Here is a 26,953-nt window from a genome sequence, read left to right on the forward strand (position 1 = left end):
GCAGCCCCCACGGGGGGCAAACAGCAAGGCAGAAAATAAAATAAATTACAGAAGCCCCAAATCAAACAGGTAGATCTCTGCTGGCGTTTCAGTGGGGCTCTGAGTTCTGTCTCAAACTGTGCTTTGATGTCTGGGAAGCCTGCGGTAAGCATGATCAAATAACACTGTGTACAAAGTAGGGCTCCAAAAAAACAGGCAGAGAGAAAAAGCTTTAATTTGCAATGTGCTGGGCTGCTGTTTTTCAGGCAGTATTTTCATTGTAAAGAAAGGCTTTTTAAAGAGGTGAGGAACTAGGTTATTTCAAACAATAAATTCAATGCCCCAGAAGACTGTGAGATACTGGTGAACTTCCTTTGTTCAAAAAGCAGCCCGGTCTGCTTACCACATCCCCAAACTGATGACCTAATGCAGCAAGCATGCTCAGTGAATTATATGTTTTAAGTTAATCCTGAAAAACGCATTTTCTACAGCTCTCCTTTGATGCAAAGGAAAAGTTTCTTTACTATCAGGCAAAGTGACACTTGACATCCTATCTGACTATCCTGAGGGGGACACTGACATTTTCTAATGATATCCCCAAGGCCTTTCAGCTCGAGATATTTTACATTCTACTGGACATCAGTCACACTCCACAAACAACTGCAGCTTGCATGACAGTAACAGGTTCAAGGATTTCTCTTTAGATCACAGACACATGTTTACAATTCTACCCTTCCCCCTTCAAAGGGAAAATAATTTCAAACTCTGTGCTCGTTCTCCCCTTCAGATGCCATTGTTCGCAACATGAACAGACCTACTGACCATGAAAGACCCTCCCTGCCCCCCAAATTTATTCAAGTCTTGCCTTACTGGCATTATTTTTTCTCAATTTGGAAAGAGGCAGTGCCAAGGATGGCGGAGGACAAGCCACACTGGAGACTCAGGCATTTCATTTCCAGACTCCTTCACAAGTGTGTTCCTTGGCTGAATTGCAGCAAATGGCTTTGTCTAAGTCTATAACACTTTGTTCATATTCACCTGGTTCTATTTTATCTAATTGGAACTTGTTGCATTGTGCTGCACACAGCTGTGCTCTATAACTGAACTCAATTCATTTAACATGAAGTATTTTAGTTGGTCAAATTAAAGCACCCTTTAGCCATTTTCAAGCCAGACTAGAGGACAATTTTACTGCTCACAGTGGTTTCTGACCCATTATTTCTCAGGATCCTTTATGTAATAATTGTTTCCTGAAGAACAATCTTTTCTACCTAACCTTTCCTCTTCAGTGATTTTCTTACAAATTTAAGTTACACTTCTTCCTCAGGCTACTCAATTAAAAATTGAATCATCACATTAATGCTCAATCCAGCGCTGCTTTGAACTTTTTTGAAGGGAATTGACACAACCATAAAATCCTACTGGTAGCAGTGTTTCCTGCTATAGTTATCTAACACAAAGCACCACACTGATGGTTTTTAGGATTTTGGGAAGTCTCCAACAATAGTTTCATATACCAAACGTGACAGAATGCAAGCAGAATTACTCTAAGGTTTTTAGCCCTATGAGACATGGACAATTTAGCAGAAGATGCCTGGACACTTTGGCAGTCACCTGCCAACAACTGCCACTTCATGAATCAAAATGTCTCAACAGACAGAAGAGAGGCTGATGAATCTGCCAGAGGTCTTTATATACAAAGTCAGAAGTAGCTGGCAGAAAATACACACTGACTTCTTAAAAAAAAAAAAATCCTTTCCTAAAAGAGGAAGTTAAAGTAATAAATTCTCATTTTAAAAAAAGTTACCTTCAAATCAAACAGGAATTAGGCACAAAAAAACCTGGAGGAAATGCAATACTAAAAGAAGCGCTCATCACACAAGGGGTGATGAAAATGGTTTCAGTCACTGGATCACAGGTAGCAGAGATGCAGGAAAGAAGAATTTAAACTATAACTTTGAAGTTATAGTGATCATTATCTAACTGCGACATCTAAAAGAAGTTTCTCCATATTAATACAATATCCTACTTGTAGTCCCAAAGACAAAAACCAATCACAGTCCCCAGAGATTACTGGGCTCAGAATGTGAAGGATGAGGCTGAAAAAACCCGACAAACACTATGTTCAAATCAGAAACAAGGAAAAAGGTCTAGTGAGAAGATTTTTGGAAGAACAGGATTGCAGCTAAGAGGCATCAAGGCTTGTAGACCTGAATTTTGCAGTAGTAGAGAAGAGGAGCTGATCACTGATCATGAGCGTAGGGAAAAGGAGACTTCATTTGCAAGGTGAGAATTTCGGAGTTCCATGCCAAACTCTACACTTGATAAAAAGACCCCTTCTCTAGGCTTATTTCTGGTATTTTAAGGATGCTTCCAGGAAAATCTGACATGTTTTTCGTACAAATCCGATGGCTTCACAAGACACCAGGTAACATCTTCAGGCAAACCTGACACCTAAGCACAGCACAGCTGCCACCAAGTGTGAGAGATCACGTATCAGGGCTGCATCTTCATTCCCTCAAGGCCACTGGATTTTCTCCCTCGTCTTTTTATGGTGCTACAGGTCAAGATAACATCCTGAGAAAAAATAAATTAACAAAGCACCGAGTGCCCAAGATTGACTCGGTGTGACACGGAATAAAGGGCACCTGCAGCAAGCAGAGAAAGCAAACACTCAAAGGTGATGTTGAATTGCACAGACCACTCCTGATCCAGAGAGAACAGGGAGTTCAGTGGGTCCAAAAGCAAATGTCAGGGTTGGAAATTTTCCCTCCTCAAATGTATAAAGTTTAAAAAATACTAAGTGCTGGCTTCAACTGTTCAGAGAAAAATGATGGAGTCTCAATGCTCAGGTGGGCTGAGAGAGTGGTAACAATGAGCACACCAACCCAAACTACAACTTCATGAAAAGGAACCTTGCAGAACTTATTGAAGACTCAGCAAAGCCAACAAAAGGATGATGACTTGCTAAAGCAATAAGTGAAACGAGGACTGTTGGCTGGAGTGCTCTGTCCAGCTGTGTAGAGAGCTTGTTCCTCACTGAGGATGACCTAAGCAGAAACAAGACAGCTCCAGACTTATACTCTGAAACGGGACCTCCAAGGGCAAAAAGGTTTTGGAGAAGTTGCTCTACTACAGCGTGAGCTGTAAATCTGGAAAAGAATTTCTTTGAGGGAAAAAAAAACCCCTCCGTGTTCTTAGAGTAGAAACGATATTTATTTAATTCACTTAGCAAGTTGCTCAACACTGTGATAGCTAACAAATACAGTGTGGGATTATTTCCTTTGTTAGAGCCAAGTCACTGTGACAGATTATGCCTAGACTGATAGATTTTACTTGCTGTATGAATATTAATGATTTTAGTACTCCCTTCTCAATAGTTGTGTTTAACATATGTTTCCAGAATTATGCATCATGCTGCACCTCTCTCTCCAGCAAGAATTTTACTGCTGAAGGTATTGTTATCCAAGAAAAGGAAAGGCTAACTGCCATGCATGCATCTTTTGTGGGCTTCAATTAACACATTCATTAAAGTCTGCCATGGCTAAGAATGAACTTCATATGAGTGGATATCATTACTGCCTCACAGCCTGTACACAGCTCATGTGAAATGAATTGGTTTCAGCACAGTTTGTCAAAAACACCAATTTCTGTGTTCAGAATCCTCCACCACCCATCTGTATGAACCTTTAAATAACCTGGGAAACACAGAATGACATCTGAGGTTCTTCTTTACTTATCAATAATTTTCAGGGGGAGTCTTAGGTGATTTGGTAGGTTTCTGCAGGACTTTCTGTCAAGGCTGTAGATCTCATTTCCAACTGAAGACCTGGCTGCACTTCTCCATATATTCTTTTCTTTAGTCACTTTGAATCCTGGACACCACAAACTACTGAAGCCTTTTTAAACAGTACTGTAAAATGTGTCATATGTGACCACAGAAAGGGAAGCTCATTGGAGGAGCTATTTATGACTGTGCATTGTCTACTCGGAGACAACAAAAACACCTGAGCTCCTCCTTCCTATTTAGGTACAGAACTTTCACTGAAATTTCTACGAAGTTCAAAACTAAAAGAAGAGAAATTAAGAGCCTAATTCTGGGAAAATTTTGGGCTAGGTCTTGCCTGATTGTGAATTTGGGCAGGGGTCACTGACTGGACTCTCACAGAGTAACAAGGTTCCTGTGCTTCATTTTTTCTTTTTCCTTTTTTTATAATTTCTAGTTCCATTGTGTTACCGATTCCTTTCAAGTGTAAAACTGGAGACGATCATTCTTTATTTCTATGTGAGAATCAAATCATTGATCCTTTCCACAAGGACTGAATTTCCCCCAAGATTGAAGAAAGACAATAAAAGGAATAAAGCCGTATCTATCGAATTTCTTTCTACACTTTCTGAGCAGACAGTGAGAATCATCAATATTTCTACACTGTGCACACTCTGACTTGTGCAGCACGTTCCTTTGGCTGAGCTCACCTTGTCAAGGAAGGTGGGGCGGTCCATGGAAGACTCTTTGGAGATTGGTGGTGGGCGGCAGCCAAGGGGTTTGGTGACCATTCCATTATAGTCGGTCACTCCCATTCCACGCTTGTCCATTTCCACCTTCTTTTCCAGCAGAGCACCTGCACAGAGAAGGGAAATATATTGGGAAAGGTGAGGCAGAGAGAGTGAAGTTGCCAACGGCAGTTCAGAGAAATATGCCTTGCTTACAAAAGCAAGGCAAGGAAATAAATATAATCCAATTGGTCTGAATAGAATCAAATGCTCAGAATCATGCAGGGTTCCTGTGTTGCTTTAAAGACAAAAAAGTTACTTACACAGATACTTACTCATGGCCTGATCGAGATTCATACTGTTGCTCTTCAAGGCCTCTTCCGCTGGCTCTCTCTGTCAAAAACAGGAATTTGTTAAGAGGAAAAGTAATCACATTCATATGGTTTCAAAGTAACCTGAGAAAACACACACAACTCTTAAATACTGGGTTTAATGTTTACTCAGCAGCCTAAATAATGTCTCTGTGTGTTTTTTTCTGCTTTCAGCAATTCCCACAATTCAGGTATTTCAGTTTGTCAAGGAAGTACTGGCTCTACAAGGTGAAACACACTGTTCTGTTTAAATGTCTTCCTGTTTTCCATGAACAACTCACATACCACAATGATACGACTTTCTCTAAGAAACAACCCAGCTATACTCACATTTCACCTGTTTTATAAAAAAAAAGAGGAATGGGAGGGGATTATTACTGCAGTTCAAAGTAAGACCTGTTGTTATAAAACTATGAACTTCAAAACACTATAAATGTCCTCATGGAAAGGATAACCCCAGTTGACCTCAGAGCATTGCATAGGTTTACAGCAGATTTCTGAAATCACAGTGTGTGTTTAAAGGCAGGTCAGACCTACTTCCCGGCCTGGAGACTGAAGATCTTGGTGTAGCTACAGTCTGAAACAGCCACAGTCAGAAGGACAAGCTAAAAGCTAAGGCACAGTGTGCTGGCTGAGCACTACTCACAGGGAAGCCCATGTCTGTGAGCTGTTTTATCAGACGGTTCATGATCCAGGCCTCATCCTGCTTGCTAGATGTCTTCATGCCCTTAGTAAATAAATGGGAGATTCCATTAATGGGCTGGTTGCCACGTTCATTGTAGTGAGATGTACATAAAAGAAATGGTAAGTGGTTTTTATTAATAACACATGCTACTGAAAGATGTATTAGTACATTAATTCAGAAAGTATTGAAGAACCCTCCGAGTAACGCGACTACGATTCTCTTCCCCCAAAAGTGTAAAATTTTATCTCAGCTGAATAGGTGTTCAGTGTACTATTTAGTATTTGATTTGCTGGCCACGGAATTAAAGCCACCTTTGAATTTACGTATTTCATTTTAATCCTTGGCAGAAAAATGTAACGAAATAAAGCTGAAATAGTACAACACTTCCTGAAAAACATTCCCAAAAACAAGTTTGCAACCTTGAAGTTAAGAATGTTACTCAGTGTATTTTCTTAAAAACAAACAAGAGCGTCTAGATAAACACCTTTAAAAGATCTCTGTGCAGCTTTTCTATCACAAAATCCTTAAGAAGTCTCTTCCTTTCAGTTCTCCAGAAAGTACCAAGGGACAAGCGCGGATTTGTTTTGGGCTGCGGACAGTACAAGAAACAACCATACTTGATCAAATCACCGGCCTAACTGTTGGCTAATGGAATAACAAACAAAGTGGCTAAATGCATTCCCAATTCCTTTAAGTTACAGCCTGGCCTTGTCCTGAAATAAAGACTGTGCAGTGGAAAATTTCCTCACACAATTGTCTATGTTCTCGGTTGAGCGCAGCATTAACACAAGTTCGCTTTGTTCTCACACACACACACACCGTCCTCACAAATAGAAAACAGCTTTTTTTGTTAAAGAACTCCATCACAAACTACTGTTTGCTTTTCTACCAGCATGGGAAGAGTGAAAACCCCCTTAACACCTTCTCCTCTTTCTTTTAATATATTATCATTTCTTTAGAATACATGGAAGCTTATAAAACTTAGAGAAAACAAAGGCAACAACAACAAAACTCCCGAAGCATCTGACATGCTTAAATTAAAAGATCTCCCATTTTTCCCCTGGAAACAAGGTAGGCTGTACTTGAACCACTGTAGTGGCAAGCTGTGCTTCTGTTCAGGTGTCAGAGGTTTAATTTCAGGTGTAATGCACCAGCAAATTTGTGAAAACTTATTCTGCAAACGTTACACTAATTCCGCTCTTGCTGGAGAGTGTCTTTATTTTGGTCTTACCTTTTGAAGTCCTTTCTTCGGGGCATTCCCCCAGGAGTTACAGGAGGAGCTGCTCTCTTGTGAAGCAGTATTATTCCACATATCTCCTTCTTCATCTTCCCACTGACTAGTACTGAGATTCACTTCATCCCCACCACTGCCCCAGCCTTCTTGCATAGATTTTGAAGCTGGAGGGAAAGTGGGAGAAGAAAAATCTTATTCAGTTTCCTGCAAATTTCACAGAAGTAGCCTTTTGTGCCACATCCAATGTGCTAACATGAGTATTTTCAAGAGATAAAGAGGTTCATCAAATAGCTTAATTGGCATTAAAATGATAAGAATGTCTTATTTGAAGCTAGCAAGAGAAAAGAAAGTTCTCTAAGTACTTAGAGAAGAAAATACCCAGCAACTGCAAGTCCTGCTTTTCCCAGAACCAGTAAGATCTGTGGTCATGGCCACTTCACTCTCCTAGGAACAAGGGACCGAAGTATGAGCACACACTTGTTAAGTGTTATTTTGCTTTCAAGGAATCTCGCCATTTTACCTACCGCATTCTTCCAAGAACAAACCAAATTTCCAGGTCATTAATGCTCAGAAACTCATTCCCATCTCGAAGAATGGAATCTGAAAGGAGCTCGTGGGCTGCAGGGAATGCTTCATATCCAGTGACGAGGTTGTGTCACCTCAGTCCATTTTATTCTGTTTACTCTGCTTAAAACTGGGATTACTCATCTTAAGAGCTCTTACTCCTCCTTTTTATGTTTTCTGGGACTTCTAACTACATCTCACTATGGTATTTTGCAGGAGCAAAACTCCAGGCAACCTCAACAGCCAAAAGAAGAGTCTAAAAGCAATCATTGTGGCCCTCAGGACATTCAGAGACGGAGGATATTTATCAAATACCACGGGGTAGGAATCACGAAGCAGGAAATAGTTCAGGATGTTCCTGAACCTGGCAACAGTTTTAATGGCTGAAGAAAACACCCACTCACTCAGGTTAACCCCACAGGAGGTTGTTATGATTAGTGGTTCTCAGGTGTTGCTTTTCCTACCAGAATCAATTCTATCTTGGCTGTTCTCCACTGCTTCTCATCCCAATACAGGTCTCTTTTAGACATCAAGGGTTTAAGTCTTAGTCATGTTCTTCTGCAGTTTCACAGTTTCCTGCACCTGTAGCTCTGCTGCTTTCCAAAGACACAAAACTACCCTCTCCTTTAAATTTACAGACACATGCACTATACTCATGTTTTCGAATTAATTGGGTGTTTGGATTAACGTGGCCTTGGCACAGCTAACACAGTTTTGAGGATGAAACCATGAAGGCAGCCTGTGACTGAAATGCACAGAAAAGCAGGAGTGGCAGAAGCAAACCTGCCAGGACAGTGGCAGCCCTGTGTGTACCTGGTTTGCACAGTGCTGGGGCAGCAGCTGGAGCGTTTGTTCTTCCATAGGTCCCTGCTGGCTCGGCAGGATTCTCTCCCCACCCGGTCCCACTGCTGGGGGGCTTCCCCCACGCCGAAGTGCCATTATCAACTGCAGCAGAAGGGGAGGAGGGCTCTCCCCAGGAAGCTTCGCTCTTGGTGTGGACAGCAGGCATCTCTCCCCAGCCTGCTGGAGCAAGGCAAGGAGAACAGTGATGAGAGGAAAGGTTTCTCCATCAAATCATGCCAAAAAACTTCAAATTTTACTCAAGAGTTTCTCTGGAAAGAACATGAACCAGTAAGTACATACAGTGATTGTAGTTAAGTATGTTTTAAAAAATCCCTTGAATTTGGTCTCAAGAGTCTTTTCTTAATTCAATACTACTGCCAAGTTGTCAACACAGAAAAAGGGTTTTTCTCCACAGCCAGAAGCAACCAGGCTGCAAAGTGAGCACCCCCCAAGGAGCAGCTGCTCCCACCTGCCCCGGGCCATTCCAGAGACCAGGACCCCTGTCTGAACTGGGCCTTGCTTTAACTGAAAGATTTTAACCTATTTTAATTCCTTTTCACTGTTTACAAACTATAAAATCTCTTTTCTCCTGCCCTGGCAGTAAGGTGCTGTTTGACTGTTCCCACTTTGAGTGAAGATTATCTGTGCTGAATGCATCCCTTAAAGCTTTTACTACAGCTCATGGTTACCTCCCCATCTGTCACCACTGAACCCCTACATTATAATAAATATTATTTTAAGGGGAACTAATCAAGACTGCAATTAGGATCCATAATAAAACCACAGGTAGAAGGCATTGTTTTCCTACAGAGTATTACATTAGCTCGCTGGAAGACGTAAGCTACTCCAAAGAAACAGCCTTAGTCTGGCTCGGCTTGGATGTAATGCGCTTAAATCCATCTGACACGATTTTAGCCCTGCAGCTGAACGTGGCAGGAACAGCCACGGGGCTCCTGAGCCTACACAGCAACACTGACCAACACAGCAAAAGGGGAAACTGAATTCACAACCACCGTTAGCAGAGGTTTTCTGGAGAGAGGACTTGGATCACAGATGGAGCTCAAGGTACTTTGTAAACATGCACAACGAGCAAGAAGACAAAATTCTTACAGGCACCCGACACTAACCTATTTTTCTACAATTGTAAAATAAAATTACATCCCATTAAATGACAGTTGAGATCTCAACCAATATTGTAGAATTCAGTCTGCTTAAAACTTCCACTGGTAATTAGGCTGCTAAATCAGGAACTTGTTCTCTCCTCATTGGAGATGAATTTTATTAAGACGAGTATTTTGTAAGTGAATGACCAGATGCTGCTTTGCCACAGCACTATTTCCTTTTCTTTCGCTCCACAATGGTATCTGTAAAAATACTCTGGAAAGGTTTCAAAAAGCAGGAACAGCATTTTCTCCACAAATTGACACCCAGAATAGGTAGGCAATGGCAAGGGAGTGTCCAACAGTACCTTGAAATACATTGGAATAACCAAACAATAGCAACAAGTCCTTGCAGAACTCACCGAGTTCCACTGAATTCCTGTAACCAGAACCTGCAGCAACATCCATTGCCAACAACTCAAACACTGCCTGGCAGAGAAAACAATCAAATAGATGGGCCCAGAGCTGTGTGTTCCTGCATTACATATTTACTTTAGGCTCTATTCCTTACAGCCACTGCAGCTCTCTCAGACACCGCAGCTCTCTCTCATGCAAGTGCAGATGGCACAACCCAGGGCCAAACTCTCCACTGGTGTGCTGGAGCTTCATAAAACTCCTTCTCTACCAGCAAGAGGCACTGAATTTAAAGCAAGCTCCTGAAACAATTCAAAATGTCACTGTTTCATTCAAGTGATTTCCATTTGAAGCAAAAATACCGTGCTTTAGGCTCGAGCAACGCACCTTACGTTTCTGGTTATTTTAAGGTGTGTAAAGAAGATAAACTGGCAGATCCAGAGATGCACCTAAATGAACCTGTACTTAACATGACAGCTTCCTTGGTGTTGCACCTGAAATGCTCATTTCAAGGTTCCTGCTTGTATCTTCAAGCCAACTTTATCTAAGGGAGGCTTTATTTGAATTTCTGCCTCACTACTCAGGAGGCAACTGGCAGACAAGTGTGTGTATTTAATCATATTGGCAGCTGAAAAAGATTAACTGCAGAAAACAAAACATCTCTCCAGCACCAACCAGACTGCAAACAGGGACAGTGCAGACTACAAATTCTCCCTGACTTCATGCAACCTCTATTGGAAACTACTTAATTCAATTTATAAAATTATCCTTAAAACACAATTCATATATTAAAAAGCCCAAGTGTGCTATGTTATAGAATAAAAACCTCAAAAACACCTGGTTCCTCTGTTGCTCTTATAAATTCAACAACTTCCACTAAAGGCCACAGACGTGTAGTGTCCAAATTATTTTAAGTGCTTTTAAATGCAGTAAGCAGGAAATCTTATAGGATTACAAAGAATGAGGGAACCAGCCTTTATTAACAGAAAATAATACGAGTACGTAAAAGCAAACAAAATAAATTTCAAAAAAAACGTTTTCCAAACTATCTTAACAGCTAAAATTAAGTGCGGGAAATGAGTAAATAAAAGCTGAAGGCTGCTGGAGAAATAACCTGTGCACTGCAAAAACTACCCTGTCTGTAAATTCTGGAGCACTTCTCAATTGCAAACCTGTTTTCCCTCTGTGTAAATATTGCTGTCCCAATGCTACTGTCTCTAGCTATCTTTTTATGACTCCAGATAATTCTGTTTTAGAAAGTTTAAAGGTGAATAAAGTTACATTTTTGAATGAATAATGCAAAACTCTCCACAGCTGTTGGGAAGGTGAACCAAGACCTTTGAGTGGTCTCAAAACCTGACGCTACCAAACGTTTTCAAAAAGTTCTGCTTGGAGAAAACTTCCTATCTTCTGATGAAAATAATACAGATTTATGCTCTCCTGGTAAAAAAGTTCCTTAAAACCCACCCTGACCTGCACGAATGTTGTTTCACAACAGAACCTGCTCCATTTAAAGGCTTCTTTGGCAAAAAAAGTCAGGTTTTAGTACTGAAGTTTTTAAACACTGTTAGAATTGCAAGAAATTAAAAGATCACAGTGAGTAATAAACATGGACACACTGGCAGAGCTTTGTTTTATAGAAATAAAAACATAATTAACATTGGGCCACAGCCAACAGGAAATCCTCAAGGGAAAGTGAAATGTTAACTAAGCTGTGGCAGGATGCAGTTGTTTTCCCTCAAAATAACCCTATAGCTATTTGGATGGCAGAAATTGTTTTCCTTCAAGTTGTTGGTCCGTGATAAATACCAGAGCACATGAGTACAATACAGGCAAACCAAAATATTAGAATCTTATATAGATTAAAAAAAGAAGATATTAGGCAGAAAAGAGGTTGTTTACTAATTACACTCTCGTTATTCTGGGTTTTATATGTACATTTAAGAGCCACCTACAACCCTTAATCTTTCAAATCCTCAAGTTCTGACAGGGATTCCAGCTCATCACTGAGCATTCAGAAAGCTCCAATTTGGGTTTCGGCAGCGACATCAGCCTCGTGTGAAAATCGAGGGCAGCTCTCTCAGCATCACTTGGCTGCCCCCTGAAACCTGGCTGCTCACGGGCTGAGCACCCACCCGAGGGTTTTAGGTTTTCACATCAGCACCCTAAAGGAGCCCAAAGCTGAGCAGCTTTCAAATCCATTCTGATGGAAGTTCAAAGCAAGAAAAACACTGTCACGCGAGCTGCCGCTTAGTGGCACAGGATTATAAAAGGGACAGAGATGTTTGGAGCTTTCAGAACTTAGACTCCGTTCAGGTTTTTAAAACTAAAGCTCCTCGCTCTCTACTAACCACAAAGACCTTAATTTGTGACCTACAATCCCCACAGGGAAGCCTGTGTTATCTCCTGTTGTTTCTTTCCTCAGCTGGAGGATGCTGGAACCCTGCCAGGCTCTCCTGATGTATTGAGAACAGGAAAGCATCAAGCCCACTCCTCAGCACTTGGAGGGAGGATCTGATGCTGTTTGGGATCCAAAAATCTCTTTTAATCATTTTTGTTTCCAAAACCTTTTCTCACTTCTTATTCCCCTCATATCAAAGCTGCCTGAGTTAGAAGTGCTAGGAAGAATTATGCACAAGTAATTTAAACTCCCATCTAACTCAAACCCACCAGCTTTCTGCTCCTCTTTCTAAGCAATTCACCACTGCCCTGTGAACAAGAAAGAGCAGATACAGGAAGAACTGTATCTACCACATTATCTGTCCCTTTCCCCCCTCTTTTTTACCCCTTCTTCTCCAATGGAAAATGAAACTCCAAGGAGCGTTCTTCATTTTCAGCAAGTGTTTACCAACATCTGCTTCCCATCAACGGCTTTTCAGTTCTGCCTTCAAAGGATCTGGAGAACTTCTGGGGATGGGTGACAACTTGAATAACAAGACTGCGACTTGGCCTCTATTTCCAAACTAATAAAGCATAAACTTCAATCCTACAAGGGACTGTTATTCCTTTGTGAACCCCTAAACTGGTGCTGTGCAGTAAAATTAAAACCCACTTGTTTGCTCGCAGGACGCGTGACTGTGACAACTTCCATCTGCACCACTCTTCCCTGCTCACAGAGGAATGAAATCCACGATTCCTTGTTCATTATATACCCTGAATGTGACTGGCAGAGCACGTCATGACCCACGCAGGTGACAAAATGCCCATGGTAACTACGGAGCTTGAGAGTTGTATGATTTTAGATGAGCACTTAACTGTGGCTCCAATAGCACAACCATGCTTTGCATGGAAAGGAGCTGCTGCTGGATGAACTTGGGCTGTGGACTGCAGAAGTCTCCTGCTCACAGGATTCTTGTCTCCCTCACTGCAGAGGCTGGAAATGCACAGCCAAGTGGAGAGGGGATTGGAGTAGGAAAAAAAGAGTTAAACAGCACAGCTCCAAAGTGCAGAGCCCTGTCTGCGTGGGAGGGAAGACACTCACTACTTGCTTCCCGTGTTTTGGCAGTCCCAGATGGGAGAAGATTTGTAGACGTTTCAGGTCTGTGTACATTTCCACCCAGACCATGAGGATGTTGCTGTGCAGCTGCCATGTGCTGCCTGCACTGGGAAAACGGGGCCTCCTGCGCTCGGAAGGGAAGTCACCGGGATCACTCGGAATTGCACGGCTGCCCGGCGTGTGAGATAAGCACAGGAATGGTCCCTCCCTGGCACAGTCACAAGTAAACACGGGCAGAGCTCAAGACACAAGGGACTGGCTGCTCCTTGCTTCCATTTAGACAAAAATCCTTCAAAATATTTCCACGTTTGGCCTTTATACTAGTACTGTATTAGGTGTACGGAGCAAAAATACATAAAATAGGGTTTGATTTATGCCTGCTACAACTGGATCTAAATTTTAATATCAGAACCATATTTTAAATTGTCTTCACTTTTACTCATTTCATACTTTCTTGCATGCTGACTTAAGTATATTCTGAGAACTGGCTTTGCTTATCTTGGAAAATTAAAAAAAAAAACAAAACAACGAAAGAGATGATAAAAGATTTACTTATCTTAAAAGGTCTTAGAATGTTTCTAGCTCGCATTTTTCAAGAAGCCCAACACTCACTTTAACCTGGTCAGGGGGCAGCTTGAGCAGGTTGGTCATGTGTTCATAGGCAGCTTTCTGAATATGTAAACACATTGCTTCAAAGGAACCCTTCCTTTGCTACTGTCCATTCTCCAGAGGAATCACTGCAGATTAACACCAGCTCTTAAAATCCGTTTTCAAAATCTGAAGAGCTCGGGACTGTTAAGTTTTCCTCTAAAAGGTGTTAATTATTTGAAAAACATTAACAATGCATTGCTGTGTATGTATGAACAGTTTTACAAGCACCAATGTAATCCTCTCCAAAAATCACCTTAACGAAAAACAAAACCTCATCCAAACAACCGAAAATCCACTTTCATACTTGCATCGCAATTCAGGAATCTGAATTCTTGTTTCATGGGTGAAGTTTTAAATATGGATTAAATAAGCTAGTCACATATGTTGGGCTGACCAAGTCCAAAGCCATTTAAAGATTTCTCCTTCTGGAGCATGTTATTTTATTAAAATAGGTACCCTCTACTGTTAAGATATCTGACCAGAGTGGGGAACGTTAAGACTATTTTTACACAGACATTAAAGCAAATCTGAATCATTACAAAACATCAAAGAGAAAAAGGATGGGAATGTGAGAACAAATCCCACTTGGAGAAAAACATGGGTAAAAAGTCAGTACTTAGCCATGATCACGATGAAACAAAAACTTGGAAATAAAACTCAGGTGGAGAATTTGAAAGAGTACTGCATGATTAGATTTATTTTGGAGAGGTCTGTGGTCATGATATAGATACGGGCTGCTAGTGAAACTTTTATTTAAATGCCTCTCTTTTAAGCATTTTTCCTATTTTTATGCATTTTTATTTATACTGCTTGCCTACAACAGCACCTTGCCTTTCATTAGAAAAATTCCTAAATGCCTAAAACCTTGTCTTTGAAACACCACCACCCTGGATATTAACATCTTGAACCAGTCCTGCTTCTTGAGAACCACACAAAATCCAGGGTGCTGCCCGTGCCTGACCCCTGAGAACTGTTTCTTCAGAAAAGACAACAAACTGGACAGAGAAACGGCAGCAGCCTAAATTAATGCAATTGTTAACAAACATCTGTTGCCAAGAGATGTTTTGCAGAAAAGAAACAGATGCAGACTGTCTAAACACACACTGAGCCTGTGCAGTGTGGGACAGTAGACAAATAACAGAAGAAAGGTTTGCCAAAACCCCCCGGCCTCTCAGAGGCTGAATTAAAAGGTGTTAAGTAACTATGGAAGAGACGTTAAAATAAATACGGATCCGCAATCTAAGAACCTACCATGCTATTGACCAAATACTGTTTCAAACTTTTCTTACATTCATTTGTATTATGGAAATTTGCGTGAGGTTCCATGGATTCTGTCCTCAAGACAGAACTGCTTCGGAGTAAAGGAATAAATCTGTTCTGGACATAGACACAAGATTTCTACCCAAGACAGCGACAGGACAGACAGCATTCAGCAATTGCTACAGGTAGAAAGCATCTCATAAACCCTTTTTCTATGAAGTACTTCACAAAACTGTTGTCATACCTGGGCCAAGCAGCGGGGACCGGTTCGGCTGGGCACTTGACTGGTGCGATGGCTGAGGTTCAACCATGTTGGTGCTGATAATGGTGCTAGTGGTGGTGGTGTTGGTTGTGGTACTGCTCTGAATTATAGGATTATTTCTATCCCACATGTTTACAGTCTTGTTGTTGTTGTAATTTGGGTCGCCCCAAGCTGAGGTACCATCATCAATTTCCATCTTGCGGCGAATGGACGGTGGAGATGGCTCTTCCCAGCCAGTTGCCTCACAGTTCTCTTTTTGTTTGGCTGGCACTGGCCCACCAACCCACCCTGACCCCGTCTGTTTTACAGAAGCAGCTCCTCCCCAGTTACTCACATTGTTGTCCTGGGGTTTATTAGCCCAGTTTTGTTGGGGGCCTGGCTTTAAAGATTCCCCCCAACTTGTACCTGTATTAGCCTTGCTGTTTGTGCCATTCCCCCACCCACTGGTCCCAGACTTTGTGGAATCATTCCAGCCAGACCCCGACCTATTATCAGAATCCCATCCAGATCCATTCTTCTTCCCATCACCCAAGTGTCCAGGAACAGATGATGAATCTGTCCAGTCTCCACCTCCCGAAGTCCAGCTCGGATTTGATTTCTGTCCATCTCCCCAGTTTTGAGATTTGGGTTTCTGAGGTTCACCCCAGGTAGGTGATTTGTCCTCCTGATTTGCGGTCCCACTCCACGCGTGGCCGCTTTTGGCAGCAGCAGCATTATTAACAGTAGTAGAGCTTGCTGACTCTCCCCACCCCCCTGGGCCATTTGGTGCTTTGTTGTTATTGTCTCCCCAACCTGTATTTGTTGGAACAGCTGCCGGTGGAGAGTTGACCCACCCAGATACTGAAGAGGTATTTGTACTGTTCATGATGGACCCATCGTTCTTCCCCCCTGAGTTTGAAGATTGAGTAGCTGCACAACCCCAGGCCTCAGTTCCATTGTCATTCTTCCGTTCAGACCTTGGGGACTCTTCAAATTCCCAGGCAGTGTTTTGCTTCACAGGGGTCTGTCCCCACCCCGTATTGGACAGGACCCTGGGGTCAAGGTCATTTCTTGGCAACTGAACTTGCCCTTGGTCTATCATCCCTTTGTCTCTCCTTCTGCCCTCTCCAGCCCCCTCCCTCCCAGTACTGCCTTCATTTTGACTCCCACCGCTGTCATTGCTTCCTTCACTAGCCGTGGTGCCAGACGCTGCAGCTTTGGCCCAAGAGTTCATTTGTTCATTGCCCTGCTGCATGGCAGGATTCGGACTGGTAACGCTCGAGCTATCCCACCCTGTTGATCCTTTCCCATTGATGTCGCTATTGGAATGCTGGTTTGGGGGCTTGCCCCACTCGCCGTTGACACCGTTGCTGGCGCCGCGGTTGGGGTGGCCCCAGGCTCCAGAATGCACACTGCCAACCCCGCCACCGCCCCTGCCCCACGCCAGGACCCCGGGGCCGGAGGGAGGCCCCGAGTCCCACGCGTTCGCTCCGTTTCCTTCCTTCTGCACAGCACTGCTGGATCCGTTTTGTTTAGCACTTAATGCTGAGTTCACAGTGTCTCCATTCCCCTGACTGAACCCAGAATTGCTGTTTCCTGTGGCAGGATTACCCGGGGACATCCCCCATACTGAACTGCCCATTCCTTCACCACTGCCCCCGCTGACTTGAGAAACCGCTGTTCCGTTAGCACCAGGAAGGCCTTGCAGGTGGGGCGGGATGATGGCCCCCATGCCCACGGCCATCCCCCAGTTCGGCAGTCCGTTTGTCTGCATTGCATTGATAGGGTTTGGTGAAGAGTTCATGGGGTTAGTGTTATTTGGTCCATCAGTGTTAAGGTTCTGAGGTTGTACGCTGAAAGACACATTCTGAGAAGTGGACGTTTGTGGTTCTGTGCTCTCTTGCGGCAGCAAGTTTCCCCAAGCACCTAAGGTGCCTGTTGGGTTCCCATTCTGGTTGCCCATGTTCTGACCTATGGCACTGACTGGACTGCAAATACTGGAAGGGTTGCCTGCTCCCACAGTTCCTTCATGTCCAAGTACAGGCCAGGCAGCTGGATTGGCATTAGGGTTAAGGTTAAGATTCATGCCAGCATTCGAGTTGGAAGCACCCCAGCAGTTCTGACTTCTACCGTCTCCCATCATGTTGTCCATCTTTCCATCCCCACCACTGGCAGAGCAGTGAGCTAGGCCAGAGCTGGAGCCCGCAGCCACCCCCCACACCCTGGCCGAGCTGCCGTTGCCGTTTGCTCCACCAGCTCCAAGGGCACTCTGGTTAGAAGTGCTTTGGACGAGTGCTCCGTTGGCGCCATTATTGCCATTAGTTTTCTTTGTATGTCCAGTGAAGTTGCCTTGGGCACTCCCTGTAGCCATGCTACTGTTCTCTGAGCCACAGTTGGAGGCAGAGTCAGTGTCTGTAGTACATTCTGAGGCAGACTCAGTCTCAGCTCCGGTAATGGAAGGCCACGCTTCCTTGTCAGTCCTGTCTATTATCACTTTATCCCAGCTGCAGTTGCCTTCACTCCTGAAAGCGGGCTGCTGTCCCCAGTGGGAATTCTCATAATGGTCTCCCAATCCACTGTGGCTGAGATCTGAAAGGATCCAAGGTTAAAAATGAGTCCACTGTTCAAGCACTGCAAAAGCCCTCTATTAAGCACTGTTTTACATCACTAGTTACAACACTACATTCTGCTCAAATTTAGAGTACATTCTCCAACATAATACAGCAATTTTCCTCACTACAATGGAGCACGATGCTCATATTAATTTGTTTGAGGTTTTTCTTTTAATCTGGCGAGACTCTCAATTAAAATAACTAAACAATTTCATTTTAGAACAGAGCAAGTATTTTTTAGCCCCCAGTGTACCAGTAAAAATAATAAGCAGGCAATAAATAAGAAGAACAAATATACTACTCTACGTGAAAAGTCCAAAAGCAAATTTGGAGAAAACACAGAAGAGTATCTAGCAGACTCTTACCATTTCTTTTGACTCAATTCTCATTCTTCAGAGAAACACAAAGAAAAAGCATCCAATGAAGAAATGTAAAATGTCTGTCTGCCCTGAGATATTACATACAGACCCACGTCACAACACACTAAATTCATACTGCATTTAGGTTTGTAAACCTTCCTGGAAATAAAGAAACAAATACAGACAGCAACCTTTATTGTAAGGTGCCAATTATAAACACCACTAATGTATATTTTAGCAGAGAACTTGGGCATCTCTAAATAACTGACAGTTCTGTCAGGAAACTTACCTCTCACAGGCTTTACTTGTGGTTTAAACATCATTTTGCATCTGTACACACAATCCCCTGTGTCCCCAAGCCAATGAAAAGTGATGCTGTCCCTTTTCAGCACTGTCACATCCTCAAACACAGACACTAACCCAAAAAATTCACCAAAAGCTCTTGAGCACCTGCTTGCTCGCCACAGTATGATGATAAACTGGAAGGCACAACATGTCTCATGTTAAGAACACAAGCTTTGGGCAAGGTTTTGCATTTACTTTCCATCCCAATTGCTCTGTAGATAATTTCTCTTACTTTCTTTTGACAGGAATTTGACAAGTATTTCAGTCTGATCCAAGAGATCTGTACGGGAAACAATCTGCAGAAGAGCTCCTCTCAACTGCTTGCAGATATCAAAGTAAAAAATTTTGGATGTCAATTATTTTTACTTGCTTTAAATCTGCTGAAAAATGGCTTCTACTCTTTGTGAATAAAATGAATATTTTTGTGGGGAAGATGGATGCAACAAATCTCCCCAAACAAGTTGTTAACAATGAATGCCTAATATGAATTAATTTAAATCACAAATATGTTGGTGCAACTAGCTCCCCTAATTAGAGGTGTTCTGATATTGCAGAAATTACTCCCAAGATGAGAAAAAGCTCTCTCTGACGAAGTCTTGTTCACACATTTCACCTGTAGCTTTATAAGGTCATTACTTGGTTGCCTTATGAAGATTTTGCAAGATGAAGAAATACATGCTGAACCGACCCAGATTGCTTTTTCCTTTTTTAAATTTAAATTAATTGAAGCAGAAGAAAGAATTTTAGCGAAAGGAAGGGAAAACTTTCTTAGTTCATCACCTATCTTCTCATGATACCAGGGAAAGGCTTAAATAATCAGATAAAATTGAATTGCTTGGGTTTGAAGGGACCCTAAAAACCATCTCATTCCAGGGGACACCTCCCACTACTCCAGGTTGCTTCAAACCCTGTCCAACCTGGCCTTGGACCCTTCCAGGGATGGGGCAGCCACAGCTTCTCTGGGCACCCTGTGCCTCACCACCCTCACAGGGAATAATTTCTTCCATAATAATTGACGAGTGCACGACCAAATCTCAAAGAATGAGCAGAACCACTTGGATTTACCTGGACTCCTTCTTCTATATGCAATGGGGAAAGGAAGAAAGCATCCTGTTATTCCTGGATACAGCCACTGCTACAGCACAGAGCTGAGGAAGCAGGTTGAACATTTACCTGACGATCTAGATTTGCTACACAGGTGTTAAACAGAGACCAGAATCCCAGATAAGACATGGAAGGGGAAGGCAGGCTGTGAAAGGACTTAAAAAAGGGTCAGCAGGGTCAGAGAAATGAGCCGAGGAACATTCTTAGCAGAGTAGGAACGAACAAAGGGAAAAAAGCAGCAGCAGGCCAGGCCAGAAGATAAGAAGTTGAGGCAACCAAGAAATCAGATAAGAGGAGTTATACGAGATTTTTTTCAACCCTGTGGGTGGTGCAGCTCAGGGCTGCGTTTGAGCCTTGACAGAAGGATTTGAAAGTGGCTGGAAATACATTGTTCCAGTGAAAGGTCTCCTCAAAGCCCAAAGCTCAGCTCCGTGTGCGGGTGCTGGGGGAGCAATGGTGCTGCCTGAGCAGAGCTGTGCTGGGCAAGGAGGATCAGGAGAGCACCAGGACGTCTCCACACTCACAGGAACAGCGCCATGGCTGATGAGATGAGATGAGATGAGATGAAAGGGAGCTGCTTGTTTAATCAGCTCCTTTCTCGTCTCCCCCAAAGATGGTGGTTAAAGCAGCGCTCAAATTTGAGAGCACTTAGGAGACAGAATAAAGGGAAGGGGTGGGATTGAAGATGACAAAATAGCTTAGAATGATTGCTGAGAGTAGGGAGCAGAACAATTTGTTAAATAAGAGACCAGATCTTGAGGAGCAGTAAGAGAAACCAAGAAGGAAAGAGAATTATGATGGAGAAGAACTATAAAACCCAAGAGATGTCCATATTAAGAGTAGAAAACGGCCAAAGGCCTGGGCTCGGCCGAGCACAGCTATTCCAGGCAGGAACCTGCCAGGAACACACAGCTCCAACCCCTGGGTTTCCCGAGGCTTTGCAAACCCAGGTGCTCCCTTTCCTGTCCCATGGGCACAGTCGCTCTTCCCCAGGTTCAGACGATTTGCTCACCAATAACCACGGGCTGATCTGAAAGTGGTGACTTTGGCAGGGATTACAATAATTCCGTGTAGAGGATGTGAAATCAGCGATCCTGTGCTGTGCCTTCCCTGCTCCGGAGGCAGCGGGATCCTCAAGTCACGGATTCAAAAATCAGAGAAAAAGCTATGCCACAACCTCGGAGTGTCTAACAGCCACTGGAACAATCAGTTCTGACACCAAAGGCTGCTGCCATAAAGCTCCTAAGAAAAAGGACAGGTGAAGAGAACGGGGAAAAAATTCACAAAATGAGCAGAAACCTGCAAAAACCGGGGCTTTGCTGTCAGACAAACCAAGAGTTTAAATACAGATCCTGAAGAAAGTTTTATATTCTTGTCTCTGGAAGCAAATAACAAAAGGGCATTTTTCCATTTTCTTTTAAGTAAAAAGGGCTTTCTGCTATGAAATAAATAACGAGTAAGACAGTCTTACTTAATCTGTAAAGACCTTAAACATTCTGGATAAATAATGAATGCAAAATATTTTATATAACTAAATCTAGAGAACTTTTCTGTTTGGGTTGGTTTTTTTTTTTTTTTGGAAATGCAAATTTCCTCCAACTTTCTAGGAAACTAATTCTTCACAGAAATTCCCAGTATTTTCTTTCCTTTTCAAAGTTGTTAAGACTGAAATGGGAAACCCATTTTAAAAATTCTTAAGAATTGGTTCCTCTTTATTTATGCAAAGATATGAAATAAAAGCACTGAGTCCACCAGAAGCATTTTTATCCCTCCTCTGTGAGCTGAGCAAAGACTGTAAACAAGGCACAAGAAACAGGAACCACAGGTATTCCCTGTTAGCAAACCTAGTGCTGGGACACCACAAAGTGAAAACCATTTTTAAATTAATACTTTGTGCTTCAAAATCTTAATTATGCATCTTTTAAAAAAATATCGTTCCCCTGATCAACAACATTCCTTCAGCCATCAAGAAGGAAATATTAATTTGAGGATAATGGCTCAAATTCGTTTTTAACAAGCACAGAACTTCTGTCCAACAGCAACCATACACATGACCTGAAAAATGCACAGCTCTGATCAGCATAAGCAATAGCATGAGGGGGTTGTTTTGTTTTGGGTTGCTGGTTTTTTTTTTAAATAATATCCTTAATAGGGTGGGAGGAGATTGCCGGTGTTATTACGTACTGTAGCCAACATACTTGACCAGCTTCAATTCAGTACTTATTAAAAACAGAAAACATTTTTGGCTGTGTTGGGTAATGAATAATTAGTTGCAAAATCAGTTTAGTGCTTACATAGATTACAAATGCAAAATGTGAGTAGAGTGAAATGGGAGAAGCTGTTGCATGCATTTCTTAGAAAAGTAAAATACTTTGCCTGCACGAGCAACTGACCCCAAACTTCCCTCCTCCTTTGAAAATCTCCTTTACAATTGTATTTAATTTTTTTTATTCAGCTGAGTTCAAAGCAACTGTATCTTCACAGCTTCCATTGCAGTAATTAGTTCAAATGCTGGGCAGTAAAAGCCTGTCTCCCCAACTGTAACACAACATTCAGCTGACTTTGGAACCAAAGCACAGACCGGGTACGAAATGGCAACGCCTGGGACACTTTTAATGGAACATTAGTAATAAACTGTGCTCACCCCATTTTAAATCAGATCTAACAGTGACTCCTCTCTTATTGCCCGTTTTGTTTTTCAGCCCACGTCCGTCACGTAACAACAGCCAGACCCCCTGGCTCGCCCTGTGCTGCCCAAAGGACAGATGACAGACGGTGCTCCCCGCTCTGACTTGCGGAACACAGAAAAATCCCAAGGGCCACTGACAGTCCCACTGGGGATTTTCCTTGGCACACAAAGGTTAGTGATCCTGAGTCAGAATATGAGGGAAAAAAGGGCAAATTACTTTCTATCCCCCCCTTCATAATATAGTTTTCAATTCAACCTGAGTAGATCTTTAAAACACTGTGAGTTTTTCCAAATCTAAATTAAATAGGAATCGCCGGGAACGTTTTAAGTGCTAAATCAAATGTAGCCTAATTCCACAAAGAAACCATGACATAAACATCTATTCTGAAGCACAAAATATAATAAAAGCAGAGAATATGGGCACTGTAGTGTTAACATTTCAGGTTACCTGCTGCATCCAGCTCTAGGCATAGAGACAAATTTGAAAACTGGTATCTGTCTGAAGCCCCTACAAAGCTCACTGACAACAAGTCTCATGGATTGAGGAAGCTGAAATCTTGCACAGCACACATAATGTGGAAAAGCAGAAAAGAGATGGAAGCATCGAATAAAGCAGCTTTATTTATTTTAAAACTAAACCATAGCTAAGCCCACACAGGGGAAAAGCCTGTTATCCCCTTTCCATTTTCTGCACTACGACATTCAAACGTAGTTCCTTCCCTCTGATGCTGAAAGCTTTCAAATGCATTAAGAAAACAAGCAAAAATAAAACAAGGTTTTTCATTATTAGCAGAGATTCCACTAAATGCTAACCTCTCCGACACAAAAGCAGCAGTAGAAAACAACCAAATCATTGCATTTTTCTGCTCAGTGCAACATATCTTTACAAGCAGCTTGCTGCGAAGACGCCATTTTATCAAACCTGAAACGCAGCCAAAAGCTCAGGACGCTGTGCTGCTGCTCTCTCGCTGAAATGTTATGTAATAAATTGATTTAACAGAAGCAGATGCTATTTTCTCAGGGTTAGGGTTACTTTCTCTCTTTTTTTGGCTCTAAAAAGGGCTGATGGGTAATAAAATACCTGAAGAAAGGAGCCGCCCAACCATCCTAGGAGACGCTACATTGTGTGCAGAGCTGTTTCTACTCCTGCCTCTACGTTCTCCAGGGCTCCCGGCTTCAATATGTCGGCTGTGTACAGTGTAAGCCTCATCCTGTAGAGCTGCCAAGAAAATCTCTCTGTGCGAGCGCGCGCCCAGACAACCTGCGAGCCCGGCCGGGCCTCGGCTGCACTGGCTATGGAAATGCCCTTTCCACGCACAGCCCTCCTCCCCCTTCCCCGAGCTCCGCTCCCCGGCTCTAGGTGAAGGTATCAACAGAGCAGGATTTTTAAGCTTTGATTATCTAATTGCAGCTGACACTAAACCGATCTTCCTTCCTCTTTAAATTCTTTCAACTGTCACAAAACATTTTCACTTCAGGACCCAGCTACAATTAGCGCCCGTAGCTGCTTTTCTGCCGCTTTTGAAAGTCAGCCAAGAGAAGACGCGGGCGCTGCTGAACGCCTGCCCCGGCTCCTGCCTCCTGTCTGGAGTCCTCCTCTTTCCTCCTGCCCCAGCTCCTGCCTGGCATCCTCCTGCTTCTTCCTGCCCCAGCTCCTGCCTCCTGCCCGGTGTCCTTCTCCATTTCCCTGCCCCATCTCCTGCCTCCTGCCTGGTGTTCTCCTCCTTTTCCCAGCCCCATCTCCTGCCTCCTGCCTGGTGTCCTCCTCCCTCTCCCAGCCCCATCTCCTGCCCATCGCCCTCCTCCCTGCTCCAGTGCCAGCTCCTCGTTCTCCCTGCGCCCCGGCTCCTTCCAGTGCCAAGCGTCCTCTCCCCTGCCCCAGCTCCCGCCTGCCGCCCTCCTCCCTGCCCCAGCGGCAGCTCCCAAGTCCCAGATGTACCCTGGACTGCTGCCAAGCCCTTAATGACTTCCCTGCCTCTATCTAAACCAGCTCTAAGTGGCAAACGCGAGCGCATTAATCAGCAGCGCAGTTGTTTATAGAGGCAGGGAAGAGCTGCCCGAACAATGCGGCAGGAGCGGGCGCTGGCTGCGCCTGCACAGCGGGACCGACCATCTTGGAATACCCTGGGCCGGGAGCCTCGGCTCCCTCCAAGGCACAGCAGCACGGAGAGTGAGCAGAATGGGGTCAGCTTTACGTTTTTAGGGCCTGAAGATCGTCATAAATTCAGAGATTGCGCGTAGAGGGCTTTTTTATCCGTGCCCGCAGGCAAATCTCGAAGGCTAATTCGCACAAACTTCCAGCACGTCTAATACACTCCTTTACGATTATTTCCCCTCCTACCTGCCCCAAATACATATTAATGACGTGGGAAATGGGGCACGTTTCAACTTTGCTGTTTCGGTTCCTGCCAGGGGCTCGTGGGAGCGGTGCTGCCCCTCGGTGCTGGATCTCACGCCGGTGGCTCTTTAAACCTTCGGCCACACTCTCAGGGTCGCTGCCACTCCACCACCGAGGCACAAATCGCTGCTGCTATTCTTGGCTCAAGAACTGCTCCACTGAAGGACTCCTGAAAATAGTTGGTTTCCTCCTGAAGACTTTTATTCTCTCTCTCTCTCTCACTGCAATAGTCGCTGGATACCGGTCGGGTTCTACCTCGTTTCAGAAACAACAGGTAAATGGAAATCAAACCTGTTTGGTTTTGTTTCTATTCAGAAAATGATTTCAAATGCACCCAGGAACTAGGCTCGAGAGACAATTTTGCAAGAACAGTTTTAAGTGGAACCATTGTTGTGGTATATTGTATTCCTCTATAACTAACTACAGATGATCGAAATTTCCATTAGTTAAAATGATACATCAAAACTGGGCTCCTTGTATTTTTCCTACAAAGAACACAAACTTCCTATAGTCAACTTCAATTTATCAAGGCAAGTACTTATATAGGGCACCTATTGAAAGGACTTTTTTTATACCAGCAGGGTACATAGAAAGGCAAAGAACCCCAAGAAATGAGTCAGAGCCCACTAAAAAAGCTTGGGAGCCAAATCAAGTGCAGCTTCCAACCAACTGTGCTGGCGGAGCACATCCATTCCCATCCTATCTTGGACCAACTCTGATGGGGAATGCGTCTCATAAATTTGAAATTCCCAATTAATAATACCTGAAGACTAAAAATAGAGAGCTGAGAGGTGATGAAGCCCACTCACCCGGTCTAAGGAACTATTCCTGACACACACGAGGTGAAATTATCCCAGCTCAGCAAGGAAGGCCTCCAGCAATGGAGCCTGCGCATTCCCAAGTGCTCTATCTCACTTCTCAAGACAGCTTTCATACCGGCACGATTTTCCTAATGCTCACCCTCAATCTTCCTTGTTGAAATTTAAGCCCATAATTTCTTATCTGATCCATCACAGGCACACAGAAGGTATCAGTTCCTTCCCTGCAGCAAGATTTAGGTATCTCAGCATTTATAATTCCAATCTTCCTTTCACTCAGGAGCTCTGATTCTTTCCTTCTTGGCAAGGCTTTCCTCCACGATCTCTACCCATTCCTGTTGCGTTGCTCTGCTTCTTCCAAGTTCCTTCTGAAGCACAGGACCTCCAGCTGGAATGTTCACAGGCCTTATCCCACACGCCCCACAGGAATCAGTGCTGCCCCTACCCCTCAGTGACTGTTCTCCTCTTACCACATTCATCAGGTTTACCCTGCGACCAGATCCCTCTTTTTGCAGTGTGAGACCCACACACCCCTCTCTGGGTACAGAGCTGCTCTGGCCAAGATAAACTCTCCTAGCTCTTTATTTCTTATCCAATTACACAGTTGTGTCACCACTATTCCATACTGTAATTTTGCCCTTCTAAGAGCTGCCTAGAACTCTTTTCCAGTTGGTCTCGATCAAAAATTTATTGAAGGCTGTTGTTTAACTATCCCTTTTGGCATAACCTGCTCTCCACAAACCTCAGTGACTCTGAGTTTCTCTCCTGAAAAGTAAAACATGCACAGAAATGGCTGCTTTGGGGTTTTTTCCCCCTAGAATCATTCTAACAGTTACTCTGACTGATTTACACTTCCTCAGTTCTAACTTTCTCACCTCTTAACATTGGTTGGCTTTTTTCTCTTTTGTAGTTTTCATACTCTTGAAGTGACCACATTGCTCCAATCCATCCTCTGCTTGGCCTACCATGAATGTCATCATTTCCAGACAAATGGAAACTCTATTTCCTGAAGTGCTCTAACTTGCTGTAGCTTTAGTTCTGAGTTTACAGATGAAGAGGAAAGGTATTTAAAGTGTTCCTGATGCCATCCATCAGTTCCCTCTGTCTCACTGACCTTGTTTTTACTACCGACTGACTTATGAAAGAGTTAGCTTTTTGTTCTTTGGGGCTTTTTTCCCTCCAAACTGCTACAAATGTCTTTATTTCTTTCTCACAGCATTATATACGATTCCTGAGCTGTACAAATTCAGCTTTCCTGTAATTTGCACATGACATTAAGTGTGAATCTGGGACATT

The 26,953-nt window shown here is 43.2% G+C and overlaps 1 protein-coding gene across 10 annotated transcripts in view; it reads right to left on the minus strand.

The window, feature by feature from the left end:
- TNRC6C (trinucleotide repeat containing adaptor 6C) overlaps positions 1–26,953 on the minus strand; it is a 98,950-nt gene that overhangs the window by 20,245 nt on the left and 51,752 nt on the right. For 5 of the 10 annotated variants that reach the window (XM_066200210.1, XM_066200213.1, XM_066200207.1 and 2 more), the window contains exons 5-11: positions 15,336–17,921; positions 8,141–8,350; positions 6,761–6,927; positions 6,014–6,118; positions 5,491–5,571; positions 4,809–4,866; positions 4,456–4,601 (exon numbers count right to left, since the gene is read on the minus strand). In XM_066200210.1, the coding sequence (XP_066056307.1) occupies positions 4,456–4,601; positions 4,809–4,866; positions 5,491–5,571; positions 6,014–6,118; positions 6,761–6,927; positions 8,141–8,350; positions 15,336–17,921 (3,353 nt within the window). The remainder of the gene's footprint in view (positions 1–4,455; positions 4,602–4,808; positions 4,867–5,490; positions 5,572–6,013; positions 6,119–6,760; positions 6,928–8,140; positions 8,351–15,335; positions 17,922–26,953) is intronic. The other 5 variants (XM_066200217.1, XM_066200214.1, XM_066200216.1 and 2 more) reach the window with 2 other exon arrangements.

Source organism: Chamaea fasciata, unplaced genomic scaffold (genome assembly GCF_029207755.1).
Source record: "Chamaea fasciata isolate MVZ Bird 193981 ecotype frontalis unplaced genomic scaffold, bChaFas1.0.hap1 SCAF_19, whole genome shotgun sequence".
NCBI lineage: Eukaryota > Metazoa > Chordata > Aves > Passeriformes > Sylviidae > Chamaea > Chamaea fasciata.